General features: G+C 50.9%; 7 protein-coding genes across 7 annotated transcripts; 2 read left to right on the top strand and 5 right to left on the bottom strand.

Moving 5' to 3' along the window:
• Positions 1-2431: 2431 nt before the first annotated feature.
• Positions 2432-3969, bottom strand: PHYSODRAFT_340851 (hypothetical protein; the record flags this gene model as incomplete). The annotated part of the gene is made up of 4 exons (XM_009539090.1): positions 2432-2669; positions 3182-3301; positions 3573-3805; positions 3895-3969. 4 exons carry the CDS (start codon positions 3967-3969, stop codon positions 2432-2434), a joined length of 666 nt encoding a protein of 221 aa, XP_009537385.1.
• Positions 3970-4202: 233 nt separating this feature from the next.
• Positions 4203-5400, top strand: PHYSODRAFT_340850 (hypothetical protein; the record flags this gene model as incomplete). The annotated part of the gene is made up of 3 exons (XM_009539089.1): positions 4203-4218; positions 4718-4875; positions 4993-5400. The coding sequence occupies 3 exons, from the start codon at positions 4203-4205 to the stop codon at positions 5398-5400; spliced, it is 582 nt and encodes a 193-aa protein (XP_009537384.1).
• Positions 5401-5577: 177 nt separating this feature from the next.
• PHYSODRAFT_340849 (hypothetical protein) lies at positions 5578-6297 on the bottom strand (the record flags this gene model as incomplete). The annotated part of the gene is made up of 1 exon (XM_009539088.1): positions 5578-6297. One exon carries the CDS (start codon positions 6295-6297, stop codon positions 5578-5580), a length of 720 nt encoding a protein of 239 aa, XP_009537383.1.
• Positions 6298-7223: 926 nt separating this feature from the next.
• On the top strand, positions 7224-7436 carry PHYSODRAFT_530254 (hypothetical protein; the record flags this gene model as incomplete). The annotated part of the gene is made up of 1 exon (XM_009539087.1): positions 7224-7436. A coding segment is annotated over one exon (213 nt), but the record flags the coding sequence as incomplete, so codon positions are not given.
• Positions 7437-9124: 1688 nt separating this feature from the next.
• On the bottom strand, positions 9125-9426 carry PHYSODRAFT_419842 (hypothetical protein; the record flags this gene model as incomplete). Its single annotated transcript, XM_009539086.1, has 2 exons — positions 9125-9260; positions 9314-9426. Coding segments are annotated over 2 exons (249 nt in total), but the record flags the coding sequence as incomplete, so codon positions are not given.
• Positions 9427-10025: 599 nt separating this feature from the next.
• On the bottom strand, positions 10026-10481 carry PHYSODRAFT_529989 (hypothetical protein; the record flags this gene model as incomplete). The annotated part of the gene is made up of 1 exon (XM_009539085.1): positions 10026-10481. A coding segment is annotated over one exon (456 nt), but the record flags the coding sequence as incomplete, so codon positions are not given.
• A 390-nt stretch (positions 10482-10871) lies between these two features.
• Positions 10872-11276, bottom strand: PHYSODRAFT_530255 (hypothetical protein; the record flags this gene model as incomplete). The annotated part of the gene is made up of 1 exon (XM_009539084.1): positions 10872-11276. A coding segment is annotated over one exon (405 nt), but the record flags the coding sequence as incomplete, so codon positions are not given.
• Between the last annotated feature and the right edge of the window lie 1089 nt (positions 11277-12365).

The following is a 12365-nucleotide window of genomic DNA, read 5'->3' as shown; positions in this document are numbered from 1 at the left end:
TGCTACTACTACCTAACTAGCAGCAACCAGAGCGTGAAAACGTGCTAGGACATGTTTTAGATGCTTCCGAGGGTATCGTCAAAGTTTAGGGTGGTTTGAGCCATTTACGGATTTAATTTTTGATGAAACCAGCATAATTTGAAGTGACCTTTCAGTAAATAACCTTTAAAAAGGTAAGTGCAAAGAATCCTCAGAATTTAAGACTACGGTGATACCGGAGCTTCGTGGCTGCGATCTCCAATAAATATTATAACCCGTAGATGTCAGCGTCGCGTTCGTTGTAGGCGCCGCTCTAAAATACAAAACTCAAAGAACGGTATCCAAGCACATTTTTTTAGGCGTCTATCTGAATAATTCATTTATTATAGGGGAAACACAAAATACGCCCGTAATTTTGAAATAATCTCAAAGCACTGATAATTTGAAACGTTAGATTCAAAACATAACCTATAGCTGTTTTCTAGCGTATGCCTGTTGCATAACCAATAGACTTGCTGTAACCTATAGCTGTCATACAAACAAACTGAGTGAGCTGTTTCAACCTTTATATTATAAAAAGTATATAAGTTAATAAAACTATAGTTCCAAATAACCTAAAGGATCTTAAAGTGTTAAAGCAATTACGTAAACACATATTTTAAACCTTAACCCCTCATTCACCAATGTCGGAGGCTCCGACGACACAGAAATACTCATGGCGGAGCCGGAGACATGATAACAGATCAGGAAATTGTCCAAAACAAAACAAACCACAGACATAAAAAATGTGATATGTACAAGAAGTGTGCGTCTTAGCGGTTCTGTAAGTAGATTAGAAAACATGTTTTTTACACTTGCAAAAGGCTTGCTACGCTCGCTTGGGCAGCTCTAAAACGCCCGCTTCGGCTCGAACGCACCGCTTACAAGGACAACGATGGTTCCTGGGTTTGCATCCTCGTGCTTCGCACGCTGGAACTTGAAACGTGAGCCTTGTTTTGGATGATATCTTCCGTTGACACTCTAATACCACCGTGGCTCCTCTCAAGCTGTGGCCATGTGGGTTGCTCGCCTGCAGGTGTTCAGGTGAAAAATACGCAAGTCACGATGCCACGGCTCGCTCTTCGCTGCATGCTTCAGGTTTGCCGCCTAGCAGGGTCGCTTCGCTCGCTTTGTGCGGTGGCCTGGCCTACTTATACGTAGGTCAACACTCTAGTTACGCCTTGACAAAATATAGGTATTACTTATACTTTCTCTGGCCCACATAAGAAACCACACTTCGTTTTTCTGGACATGACTTTTTACAAAAAAATCGTTTGGTGACTCGCAATACCTCGACCGAAAGCTGCGCATTTGCTCCGTTTCACGCTATGATTTAAAAAAATCTAGCAGCAGAAAGAAAAGAGAAACAGCCTTTTATCTGAAGTCCGTTTTAGGCAACATTAGTTTTTTTTAGCGAGGTGCCGTAAAAACTTAGCGATATTAGAAAATAACATATCACCGTAATCGCGAGCGACTGCTTTCCCTTATGTTCGGTTGTCGATGTTGTAGCGCCTGTTGGAGACGAGTTAGAAGGGCTACAGTTTTGAGGTTTTTCTACGCGATTATCTCGGCATGCGCAGACGCATTTATTTTGGCCAATAGTAAGATGAAACAGTTGATTATACCCAATCATATGTGATATGGGGTCCACATCAAATTGAGGTTTAATGCCGAATGTTGTTTCTTAAGAGGGCCAGAGAAGTAATACTTATGTAGAGTAATTCCTTCCTCGTTGTTTCGACACAATGTAGGCGACGAGATCAGGCGGTATATGCGCGCGGCAGTTCCCGAGAGCTAACAACGAGGCTGTTCGCCAGGCGATGGGTATGATAGCCGTAGGTTCACAAGAGGCAAATGCATGGATATTTGATGTCTGTAACGACCAGACGCGGGCACTTGTCAGGCAAGCTGTATTACAGAGCATACCGGCTAAGACATCTCGTGCAACACCGGCACGTGGCTCAGCAAAATCTTTGCTGGCGAGTCCTACGTGCTGTGCTTTACCGTTTACGGGGAGACCTGCGCATTTTGTTCGAGTACGCGACGATCACCAAGCCGGAGAACGCTCTGTCTTCCGTGGGTCAGTTGTACGGTCCCAGCTCGCGTCACAACTTTTATTTTTGTATTATAGTCTTGGAGTTTGCTAGCAAAATAACAAAACCACGACGCACATCGTCAGTCACCTGAAAAACCATGTTCCCGCACGATCATAACACTCCACCTACTGAGACGTAGAGGTCTTGCTTCGGTCCAGGGTAAGAGTAGCTCGCCGTCGGCATCTCCCTCGCTGCCGTGGCCAGCAGACCACTTTTCCCAGCTTTAAAAATCTGCCGAGCTTGACACAACGGGCAGTCACGCAGCGCACAGCGAACGACTGCTACATGCGGTAGAAGCACACCACATATCCACACTCCTAAATGCACCCTCGCGTTCGTGCTACGCAGATCAGCCACGAGACGCTCTGCGCGGCCGGTGAGGGCTGCAGGTACACGTTGTATGCGGTCTCAAAGCCGTCCCATGCACCGTCGTCCGCCTGGAACTGGCCCGAGGCGTTGGGCTCCGCGGTTTTCTCCACTCTATCGTCCACGTGGCGACGAGCGTCTTCGTCGCCTCCACCTGCCTCCTTGTCGACGTCGGAGCCAAAGCCGCCGCTGTGATTAGCGCCACCACCCCCCGCGGCCAGCGATGTGCCAGCGCTCATTTCACGCCTCATCCCAAGCTCCGCCGAAGGCTCAGCCGCGGGAGAACACCAGTGGCGTGCTTAGGGGCTGGTCGCGCTTCCTTTCTCGGCGCTGATTGGCTGAAAACACCCCTTCAAACGCACGAAATCAGCAGCATGATGAGTGTAGCCATTTGTCGAACACGCAGATATCATTTCGAAACACGACATTTTGGTGTTTGATTCTGTACAGTCGATCCCCTCAGTAAGCGCGGTGGGGTTTTGGAAGCGATTTGAAAGGGAATTGGAAATAATGAACAGTGATTAACTCAGGCTATGTCCTTCGCTTCAATCTGATTTTACGGGGTATTTGAAGGTAGTGGTGCGCTTACTGAGGGGATTGACTGTAACAGTTTGAGTAACAGTTTAAGCATTAGGGAAAGCAACACGCTGGCCACCTTCTTGACCTGGACGACGAACTTCATGCAAGTGGGTTGCGCTCACGAAGCGTCTTCGTCATCAATCGTGAGCATGTTCTCCGGGTCGTCGCAGTCGTCGTCGATCGGACAATTGACGTCGTCGTCGGGCATGTCGAACAGACACTTGCTGATATTCCTGGCGGTACTTTTGCACCGTCACGTTATCGATGCACACCTCAAGGAAGTACTTGAACAGGAACATGCCTCCAATGAATATTTAGAACATCCACTCGCGGGTCGGATTGTCCAGGTGGTTGGAGAAGTTGCCTATGAAGACTACCACGGTGGCATTGGTGCACACTACGATGAATGAGTACATTACCCTCATACCGCGCACATTACGTGGGCGGGGGCGCCGCGACCTGAAAATCAAGCGATATGCGTCCAGATGAATCTCAAAGTAGTTGTTTACGTACGATAGCAGAGGCGTGAAGGGGAAGGCCACGACGAACATTGTAGTCGTGAAGCCAAACTGAAGCGCCATCTCAATGTAGTCATCGAACGTGCCATGCCAGCCATACTGGGCCATGAAGAGCTCGCGCTCAGCGTCAGAGTTTTTGTAGTCGTCCAAGTGACCGAGTAGGCGATACTTACTCATGTACATGAACAAGCGCGGGATGGTATCCTCGGTAATGTTGCCGACGAACAGCTGAGAACAGAACACGATGGCGAGCATATACTCGAGCTAGTGCATGCAGCTGATATCGCAGCCTTCAAAGCCTTGCTGAGGAGCGCAACGTAGCAGAGAACGGCGTAGTTGTTGACAAACTGGATAATCGCAGTCTTGACAATGAGACTGTTCTCCTGCTCCATGTGGGTAGTGGCGTCACCAAGCAAATTGAGAGATGCTCAATTCATTCGTGTAGGATTGCAGCTGCTGGGGTCTTTGGCTGGAGTAGCATCCTTGGATTCTACGTGAAGTGACGTCCAAAGCCCCACGACGCGATGACACCATTTCCAGAGCCGACTCTCATGCTTCTGGCTGCCATTCACCTACGGAGCGGCATCGTTTCGTACGTCAAGTGAGCGACTTGGTTTGTCGAACGATGCCTAAATTGGGGCGTAAGATGAGCCAAACGGATAACGAGAGCTGATGCTATTGTTGTGCTCTTTACTCATAGCACGCACAAGTTCCATATTGTAGTTTCGAGCTCAGTACTGTGTAGTAGCAACATCGAGTGACCGAGCTGTTTTGCTACAGCTCTGCAAAGTTGACTACGGGTCCTACGTGTAAGTTAGAGAGCGACTCCAGTCTCGACTTCACTTTTTCCGACTCAAGTAATTCTCGATCGAGCGCGCGGAAAGCACGCGCCCTGGCCACATTAGCCCCCTTGGATTCAGTCTAGCCCCACAACGTAGCAAACGCACTTCAAGTTTGTATATGTCCGACATGGGCCAATCCGGCGCTCGTTACGAGTCTATTTGGGTGGTGCACCCACCAGCTTCCTGATTGGCCCGCACTCACCACCACACTAACTCTACACCACTCTCCCACAGTCAGCACAGCATCTGCATCACCTCATCACCACCACCTCCATCGTCAGCCATGACTGCGACTGAGATGCGGCCGACACGGAGACGCTCAAGCGCACCATCTACGTGCCGTCGCGCAAGAACCAGCTGGCCACGGCCCAGATCAACACGGTCATCGCCATGCTGGAGGACAAATCCCCGGCGCTGCGCTTCGTCGTGGGGCAGCAGGACACGGTGGGCGACCAGGTGCTGGACCGCCACCTGAGCGACCTGGGCACGAGCACGGCCTCGGGCCTCTTCACCAAGATCCTGGAGGACGCGCTGCTGGCCAAGACCGCCAGCTTCGCCTTGTAATCGCTCAAGGACATGCCCACGACGCTGCCCGAGGGCCTCCTGGCCACCATCACCAAGCGCGAGACCCCTGAAGACGCGGCCGTGATCCACCCCAAGCACAAGACCAAGGGCCTCACCACGCTCAAGCAGCTGCCGGAGGGTAGCGTCATTGGCACCGGCTCGCTGCGGCGCGAGGCGCTGCTGCGCAAGCAGTTCCCGACCTTCGAGATCAAGACGCTGCGCGGCAACATCCAGACGCGGCAGGCCAAGCTGGACGAGCATGACGACTACGACGCCATCATCGTGGCGGCCTGCTGCTTCCGACTTAGCGAGCTGGGCGACAGGATCGACGAGATTCTGCCCATGGACACGTTCGGCTACGGCGTCGGACAGGGAAGCATCGGCGTCGAGAGCCGCGCGGACGACGGGGAGCGATGAGGAAGAACTCATGAGCTACAAAATGCAGCACACGCCCTCAGTGAATGCTGGAACAGCAGTAACAGATCCAGGAGCAGGAGGACATTCAGACAGTCATCACTTCAGCTACGCGCAGGGCAATGCGGTCTTCGATTCACTTATCGTTTCAATATGCATGACTTAGTCCTATCACCGTATTCATCGTATAGCTTCAATCACTTCCGGAGCTGCTGTCAATTGGGCTGCCGCCAGGGCTTTCACTAGCACGTAGTTGCTATCGTCGTCGTTATCAGAGTTGCTGCTGCATGAACTGCTACTGCTACTGGCTGGCGGACGAGCGGGGGCTGGGAGGTTGGACGCTCGACGCTCGACTCGATCGTCACGTTCCTCATTCTCAATACCGATTTTGTCGCTCTTCCGTACGTAGCCAAACGGAATCTCCGAGTCGGTCCACTTCACCTTGCCTTTGAGGAACCCCCTCTTAGTGTACCGGAGGCGCCCAATCTTGCACGGGTGTTCGCCATCGGACAAATCCGCTGTGACATGATGCATCACGCCTTGATCTTCAACTTGTGCTTCACCGACGCCATCTTCGGGCCCGTCATCGCTACTCTGGGCATCGCTACTGGTAGCATTCGCGCCATCAAAAGTCTCAGCTACACCATCTTCACCGCGGCTGTCTCCGCCGCCACCTCGTGCACGGCTCTCCTGCCCTCGTCCTTGGTTCAATTGACGCCGGTCCTGCAAAACGCTTCCTGGGGCGGTGGCTTCAACACCGCCTTGTGCTCGGCCGTCTTGCCCTCGTCCTTGGCGCGATTGATTGTGGCCCTGCGAAGCGCTTGCACGGATGTTTTCATCTCCGCTCCCTTCTTCTCGACCGCGGCCGCCGCCTCGTGCTCGGCCAACTTGCCTTTGCATTTGGTGCAAAGCGCCCCCCCTGAAGCTTGTACACGGGCGCTACCTTCACTGCGCCATCCGCCTCGACCGCTCTCACTGCGGGAGTCGACGACGCCTCCGCCAAAGTATATACTTATGTCAGCAATTCGTATAGTGTGGTAGCCCCTAAAAGCTGAAAAGAATGCGCTAAGCTCTCGGCCAGGAACGCACAGGCGCAGGAGGTGTTTACGAAGGACGACCCTGGCATAGGGATCAACCCTGGTGTTAGCGTCCTTCCGCGCCGTGCACCTATTGCTGAAAGCGCCGCGGGAAGGAAATCTTGCCATATCGCGTCTCGGTTGATTGTTTGCTTTTGGTTGTTCTCAAAAAGATAATTTCGACCAGCCACCTTCGTTTTGATCGCCGGGTCTCACATCGAGAACAATTTGAACGGTCCAGCAACTTCGTCAACGGCGCTGACATGGCCATGCGGTGCAGTAGTGCGAGCGTCAAAACCGATGCCGGGATGGAGTCGAGCGACGAAGCGTCGATGCCGGCCCATTACCGTGCAGCAGAGTGAGCCTCGTCGACGGTGCCGGCCTGGGGCCGAGCGATGGAGCGTCGATGCCGGCCCGCTGGCGTGCAGCAAAGCGAGCAATGACATCACGATAATATGTGAATACAGATTTCTATTTGAAAGTAAGACGTTACAAGTATATCTTATATAACGCGTGTATGGGTTTATGGTGTGGATATCTCATAAAAGATGGAGCATATTTGCAAAATCGTTCGATTAACTGTTGCAATAATTAGATTTGATGTAAAAACTGCAACGAGCATACTACGGAGAGGAGAGGTCGCCGAAGCAGAATACGACGTGGCCAACCCGCGACCAACCTGCTGGTGGTGGTGGACATGATCCCGTGCGCAAGACACGCGTGTACACGACGGATGACTACCAGACGTCCATTTACAAGGGTGGGGGTGTCGGTGTCGCATCCAACAACAAGCTGGGCAAGCTCAATGTCTGGGACCTGATGCCCGTCAAGCGCAGCGAGCCGCTGATCGCGGTGGCGTTCGAGATCGACGTCAACGGCATGCTGAATGTGCCCGCTCACGACAAGAAGCCGAGCGCTAGGGCTAATACCACCATCTCCAGCAACCGCGGCTGCCGGAGCTGAGAGGGCATGGGCCGCATGGCCGCCGAGGCCGACAAGTTCAATAAGGGCGAGGCTGAGATGCTGCGCCTCATCGAGACCCGCAAGGACGCGGGGCAATTCGGCTTCTGCGCCATCGAAATGGCCCGCGAGAAGGGCAACGCCAACGTCGAAAGTACCAACAACGACCGACGCCTCCGACTGGCTCGAGGACCGCAAGGAGACCATGCTCTGTGAAGTCGAAGACAAGAAGCGCATGATCGAGCGTATGGTTTGCTTCTAAGCGCGAAGGTTAGCATCTTACTTACTTATCTTCTACTCGGCCTACAGATAAATAATTAACAAAGCCTGCTATTCATTTACTACCTTCTTCTTGCGGCGGAAACTTTCGCGTTCGACAACTTTGCTTCTCGTTGAAGGCAGCGTTGACGAACGCGAAAATTTTCATGATTCACACACTATCTGCTGCTGCACAGCGCTCGCTATGGAGCTATAGTAGACGTGCGAAGGGAGAGCGTCTCGGAGCTTTGAGTCCATGAACTTTATTACACAAGTAACATTCACCTTATTAGCACTACATGCACATGCACTCTACCAAGTGCAGCCTTCAAAGGCTGCAAGCTATACAGCAGCACATGAACTTGGCGAATCCAGTGCAACGAGTATCATCTCGAGCCAATAAAATCTTGTACGATGACATCATACCACTAGCACTTCTCGCGCAAAACTCAGCAATTCTTGAACCATCACAAGCTGTACAGGATGTAGAGCTGCTGCACTACAGTAGCTCTTGACATATTGCCACACACACCTCAATGTATGCATAACAAATCACTCTGCAACGAGCAACGCTGTGCACATCACGATCATACCGTCCGTGGTTTTGTAGTTGACAGGCAGTTCGCCCCGACTTGGGCGCGTTGTGAAGAGGCCTCGCTACAGCTTTAGCGTGACGGAGACGCCACAATACAGTAGGACAATCAAACAGGCTTGGTCTGTAGAGCAAACACCCGAGGTTTGTCGGGGGTGAAGATATCCTCTATTTACGTTGGTTGCTAACTATAAGCGGAAACAGGTGAGCGGATTCGAATGATGATTTTGAAAGTTGAAAGAAGTTCATTGAAGTCCGCCCCGCAACGATTTCAGCGGATTGCTACCAAATTACAATTGCTCACATCAAGATGGTGGCGTCTACATAGCTCAAGCGAGACCTGATGGCTTGCAGGCTTGACAAGCTGGGTCGATGCCTTTGGACTGCAGCACAGGGAATCGCTTGGGTCACCGATGGAGGCGCTGCTGCACCTGGGTTTGTAGCGTGCAACATAGTTGAACATTGAACCACTAAAGCGGAACCAGAAGGGACCTTCTGGTTCCGACGTAATGTGCTAAAAACAGCCCGATCATATCCAGAGCTGAAGCTCACATACTGCGGCCAGACAACAAAGTCTTATCGTTTTCCGTAACGCGGGGCCTGTTTCTGAGAATGGTACAGAGATGTCATTGAAGAGAAGCTTCTAGGGGTCATAATACAATGAATTGGCTTGAGTCGGTTGAGGAACGCCGTTCGATCTATTCGCACGGGTCAAATCTATGGCTACTCTAGCAGAATGTTGTTAGTTGGCGTGTCCGCGACTTGTACTTTCGGGTCTATCTAAATCGCTGATTGTTGGAGTATTCGTTTCTCCGGTCTGACACCGTCGTTTTTTCCCGGTTGGCCTTCGGAATTGAATCCTCTTGTCGACATTGATTGGGAGAAGTTTTCCAGAGTCCCAATCTTCGTGCCAAATCGAAAAACATGATTTCTTGATACCAAAAGACTCGTGGCGAATGAACTGGCACAGATAAACGCTACAGAAAAAAAACTGTTAGATTGGGTTCGAAACTAAATAATATAACACGACACAACAGTACGGCCTTCCGAGCATGCCTCGCAAAACCACTTCGTGTTCTTGCCCCGTTTTCCAGCTGGAGCTAGTATACTGCAGACTTTGCATGCCCTATGCATACGTTTTCGATCCGGATCGCCGACCTCACCGTGGAAGTCCTGCATTTCCGAAGGTACATGATCTGACAGATTGACGTAGCGCCGGCCTAATGGTTGTTGAAATGGTGTGGTGTCTTGTTGCTCCTATCAGTATAAAGCCGTTAGTGCAAGGGGAAAATTATGTTTGCGTACCGAGATCTCAATACCTCCAAATCAGTTGGTTTTACAGCGAGGAGCTGAGCATGTAGCATGGTTAGGAATTCCGAGTGCGACATCCCTTTTTTCCCCTTACGGGAATAATACGTTCGGTGAACAATAAATGCGTTCACCAGCGCAAGATCCAAAAGCCCAAGAAACAGTCTGGACCCCCCCCCCAAAAAAACAACAACAACAAACAACAACAAAATACCAACAGATCGTTAGTGTCAGTGTGTGTATGCTACGCGTTGACAGTCAGTACATTACGTACGACTTGTAGTACTTCTTAAACTTGAAAGCCCCTTGTAGTGAGAAGTACTGCAACCTAAGCTGGTCATACACATCGACACACCCCATGTTTTCATGGTAATCCCTGATCAGCTTAGGGCATGGAATCTCGGATGGTTCGCCTTCCAGCCAAGTATTGCGCCCTAAATTGCACAGACCTCTTTAGCACCCTCATATTTCTCCAGTCTCATGGTTGTCGTACCTATAGTGAGTTCTTGCAGGCTTGCACCGGTCGCTAGCAAGTGCACCGGTTTGGAGTCCCACCAGCAGCAGGCGGACATCTCTGGAACGGTTTTCGACCGAGCTAATTTATATGACCCTCGAGGAATTTCGCTTGGGCGCTTCTTTCGCTTCTCCTTCAGCGCAGTGGGAAACCCAATTCGTCGTGGCTGGATGGTTCCAACGACGAATATCTTCTTGGCTAGAAGCTCAAGAGCTAGAGCTACAGATGTATAAAATCTGTCAATGACGACAACATGGTGAGCTTGACGATCGCGAGGAAGCACCATCTCGAGGTTGCGAAACACAGCGGCGGGTCCCGATTTGTCGTCAATTGTTTGGGGGCCATTCATATGCGCCTTTTTCCCGCAATAAACTTCAAGTGTGCTCGTAATTCATACAAAAAGATCAGACAAACGTTTATAGCAATGTACGAAGTCAGCGTACCTCAGGCAATACGACGTTTTGGGACAGCATGTGAGGAACAGTTTTGTCCCCCATTTGTATGGCTTATCGCGCATATGCACCCGCGTGCCGTTGAATCGCGAGTGAGAGGGCAGCATGCCTTCGTCGAATGATATGATCCCCCCTGGCTTGTACCCACTCAGAAAGGTGGTCTGTAAGGTATCGACAATCGGCCTAATTTTCCAGGCTCGGTCGAATTTTGCCATATCGCTGAGGTTGTCCGAGAAATGGAGGTGACACATTATTTCGTCGAACCTATGTGCATTTTTCAAGCATACGCAACCTTAGCATACACCATTGTAAACTCATTCATATGTAGCGTACCGATTGCGAGGCATCCATGCCCCGAATGACCCGCCTGGTAAAGCACCAATGCTTGATGTACTCCAATGGGTCGATAATCGACGCTTGTGCGGGCACAGCATACGAGCGATCAGTAACCCAAAGGTAACCGCATACTCATGAGGCTGAAACAACCTCATCTGGTGCAAGCGCTGACGTATTTGTGCCAACGATTCCACCTCTTTCACTCTAGACCCGCGCCTTTTACTCGCAATTTGCCGCTCTCGGATTTTACGGGCGCGAGTTACCACCGTTTGCGCCGCATAGCGGTTACTTTCGTCAGCAATTAAGTGGAGCAAATATTTCGGGAAGAAAAACCAGAAAAGGTCGATTGGAGATTCCGCATGACGTAGAACATTCGAGGTCGGGCCCCAGTCGCCTTTGTATACCCCTCGATACTCTGGCTGGGGTTCAATGCTGCCGGAAACTACATAAAACCATCCGATAAGTTAGCTTCTAAATTATTTCCAAGAAAGTAGTTTTAGCAGCTCAAATTTGTTACCTTCCTCCCATCCCGATTCCCCCCAAGCCTTGATCTCATTTCTGTTTTTGGCCAGTGTCAGTAGTGCATCGTCGTCGTTGATCTCATCACCTAGCGCATCTATATACGCAGCTACAGCCTCGTCACTCCAACCTGCGTTGTAGTTCACGTACGGATGATCTTCATCTTCCGATTCTGATTCCGATTCGTCGCCAATATCTGATGCACAATCAGACGTCAGCTCCTCGTAGTCATCTTGCTCATCTTCTTCTAGGCTAACATTCACGTCCCTATGAGTTGCTAGAACGGCATCTCGATACCGAATCCTTCTTTCCTCTTCGGCCTGAGCCTCCTCCCTTTGCAGTTGCTCTTCATCGTATCCATCTGGTACCAAATCGTCAGCCAAAGAACCATCATTCGAACCTCCTTCATCATCCGAGGCTCCTTCATCATCCGAAGATAATAGTTTGGATATTGCTTCCAACAACTCCAAATTTGTCGCTTCAGTGCGCATTGGAATGGGTTCGGTGAAACCATTTAGCAACGCATGTCGCAATACACCACGCTGGCCGCTCTGCAATATTCGCGATGGTTTGCTTGATGCGCGCCTCTTCTTTCGTGGATTTGTCATAGTGTCGTTCATTTCCGTTGCCCTCGCCGTGGTGTCGTTGTTACCGGTAAGATCCGCGCTTTCTTCCTCCAACATGCATGAAGACCGCTTACTGCCACATGACGTTGATGGGGCCTTTCCTAACGCGCCATTTGCCTCCACCCTCTGCTTCCTTGCACTGAGCCTGATGTCATTTTCCCCTCCAGGAACATCCACTTGCTTCCTAACGACACCTTTTTTCGCCCTGGTTTGTTTTGGTTTGGCGGGATCGATTGCTGGCGCTCCACCCGAATCCATTGCCGAAGTCGCGTCGCCGCTGCAGCAGGAGCTAGTCATGGTGTTCGGTGGTGGCATTTCCATCAAAGC

The sequence above is a fragment of the Phytophthora sojae genome (genome assembly GCF_000149755.1).
Source record: "Phytophthora sojae unplaced genomic scaffold PHYSOscaffold_13, whole genome shotgun sequence".
NCBI classification, from domain to species: domain Eukaryota; phylum Oomycota; class Peronosporomycetes; order Peronosporales; family Peronosporaceae; genus Phytophthora; species Phytophthora sojae.
Note: the sequence above shows the minus strand (reverse complement) of the source record. Positions and strands in the feature narration are given on the sequence as shown.